Source organism: Pteropus alecto, unplaced genomic scaffold (assembly GCF_000325575.1).
Source record: "Pteropus alecto unplaced genomic scaffold, ASM32557v1 scaffold395, whole genome shotgun sequence".
Lineage (NCBI taxonomy): Eukaryota > Metazoa > Chordata > Mammalia > Chiroptera > Pteropodidae > Pteropus > Pteropus alecto.
In genome coordinates, this window is record NW_006438643.1 from 1,701,361 (window position 1) to 1,703,908 (window position 2,548).

Below are 2,548 nucleotides of genomic sequence, written 5' to 3' on the forward strand. Positions count from 1 at the left end.
TGACAATGCCTCCTGTTCCTAGCTTTGTTTCTCCTCACATTTACCATCCATACTGAACTGTCCCTTCCATATCCTGTTTATCACAGACACTCCTCTTCTTGTCCCCCCTTTATATCAATATCTAGATAATACCCTGACTTTCTTGCTGAAAATGAAGTCATAACTGGTATTGCTACTGTGGAATTGCAAATGATCTGAAGAGAGACTTTTTACTACAAAATAGTCACACATATGAATGAATGAAAATATTCCCTTATCAAATGTTATAAGCAAGCTACATGAAGACATAATGGTTTAGGGAATTTTGTAAATGATTGAAATATCATGCACCTAATTTCGCAATAATCCTTTTTTTCTCTCCTTAGTTTTTTATTGATATTTTGACATGTCTTACATTCCTACAGTCACAATTGTCTCAGCTATAAATGAGAAATATCAACATATTTTATTCAGAAAGATGTGAGTTTTAAAAAAGATTGTGTAATTGTATGTGTGGAGTATTATGTGTATATGTGTGCATATGTGTTTGTGTATAGTATCTGTATATATGTAACAGGTTAAGCACATATTATCTTTTCCTTTATTTTCATCTTCCTTCCATTTCCATTCACTGCTTTCCTCCCTAGTTTAACTTTATTAAAAACATTTTAAACCTTTTAAACTCTGGTTCTCAGGTGACTTAAATATAAAATATGGAAATTTAAATTCTGCTTGACAAGTTTCTTTTTAATATTGGAAATTACTTTTTCAGTTTGACAAAAAGCCTTGCAAATAGTAAGCAACACCTCACTAATTGGTTGTTGATTTTGCTGTTTTCACTATTTATTAACGATATGGCTTAATAGTAACAGATATACCCGTTTTAACCCTTTAAAGTAATTTTTAAATTTTGATTAATCCAGGTGTTTCTTGATAGTTCTGTTGTCATCTAATCTAATGGAATTAATTGCCATCACTATATTTAGAAGTTAACAAAATATTAAATTGGTCAAAATTAAAGGGGAGATTCTGTTGATGATAATGGCAATAATGAGAGAAGTTAGCTTATTAAGTGTTCTTATATTATTATTGTTATGTCTCCAAAGCTACAGAAAATTATCTGGCAACTTGTACATTGGATAAGCATACATTTGTGAAGACTTATGCTTTATCAAATAGGATGTTCCTTCACAATGACACTGAATTTCACCTCTTCTCCTTCTTGTTGCTGGGGATCCCAGGACTGGAAACACTCCACATCTGGATTGGCTTTCCCTTTTGTGTTGTGTACATGATTGCACTCATAGGGAACTTCACTATTCTGTTTGTGATCCAGGCTGAGAGCAGCCTGCACCAGCCTATGTTCTACTTCCTGGCCATGTTGGCTACCATTGACTTGGGTCTCTCCACAGCTACCATTCCTAAGATGCTTGGAATCTTCTGGTTCGGTCTCAGGGAGATCATCTTTGAAGCTTGCCTCACTCAGATGTTTTTCATCCACAATTTCACTGGTATGGAGTCAGCAGTCCTCTTGGCAATGGCTTATGACCGTTATGTGGCCATCTGCAACCCACTCCGATATAGCACCATCCTCACCAACAAGATTGTTGCTGTGATTGGTCTTGGTGTGTTAGTGAGGGCATTTATTTTTGTGATTCCATTTGTATTTCTCATTTTGCGATTGCCCTTCTGTGGGAATCACGTCATTCCCCATACCTACTGTGAGCACATGGGTCTCGCTCGTCTGTCTTGTGCCAGCATCAAGATCAATATTATTTATGGTTTGGGTGCTATTTCAATCCTATTTTTTGACATCATAGCCATTGCGCTTTCTTATGTTCAGATACTCCATGCTGTTTTCCGTCTTCCTTCCCGTGAAGCCCGAATCAAGTCCCTCAGCACATGTGGTTCACATGTTTTTGTAATTCTTGCTTTCTATACACCAGCCCTCTTTTCCTTTATGACACACCGCTTTGGTCGAAATGTCCCCCACTATATCCACATACTTCTGGCCAATCTTTATGTTGTAGTACCACCAATGCTCAACCCTGTCATATATGGAGTCAGAACTAAGCAGATCTATGACCATGTAAAGAAAATATTATTACAGAAACAAGGAAAGGGAAAAAATGGCACCTGATATATACGATTTTAATGTGTAATTTTATGAAACTTAAGCCAGAGATAAATCTCATAAAGTTATGTCAAAATATGTATTTATGTTGGCCCTCTTCAGTAAGTATATAAGTGCATTTAATTTTTACCTGCTTTTCAGATCATTTTTCAATATCCATTATACATTTTCCTTGTCCTTTATTATTTTATTTAGCACGTTATATGGTTTTCTTATTCTTTTCAATATCTGGCTGATATTTTTATATCACAAGTTTGAATGCATCTATTGTTGCTAGATTAATTGATTTTTCATGGAGCTTCTTTATTCTTCCAATATAATTATAATCATTTTCTTAATGCTTATTCTCATAACAATAGGATGTGGGGATAAAATGGTGACTCCGCCACTTTCCCTGACCTTGTGAAATTTACAGAGTTTAAAATTATTCAGTAA

General features: G+C 35.0%; 1 protein-coding gene across 1 annotated transcript; it reads left to right on the forward strand.

Annotated features, from left to right (window-relative positions):
- The first annotated feature begins 1,153 nt into the window (after nucleotides 1–1,153).
- LOC102879666 (olfactory receptor 52E2-like) lies at nucleotides 1,154–2,122 on the forward strand. The gene has a single exon (XM_006915707.2). The coding sequence runs from the start codon at nucleotides 1,160–1,162 to the stop codon at nucleotides 2,117–2,119; it is 960 nt and encodes a 319-aa protein (XP_006915769.1). The 5' UTR covers nucleotides 1,154–1,159; the 3' UTR covers nucleotides 2,120–2,122.
- The last annotated feature ends 426 nt before the right edge of the window (nucleotides 2,123–2,548 follow it).

What these genes read in the sequence shown, in the direction of transcription:
- LOC102879666 (XM_006915707.2), top strand. Translation starts at nt 1,160, where the DNA reads ATGTTCCTTCACAATGACACTGAATTTCACCTCTTCTCCTTCTTGTTG.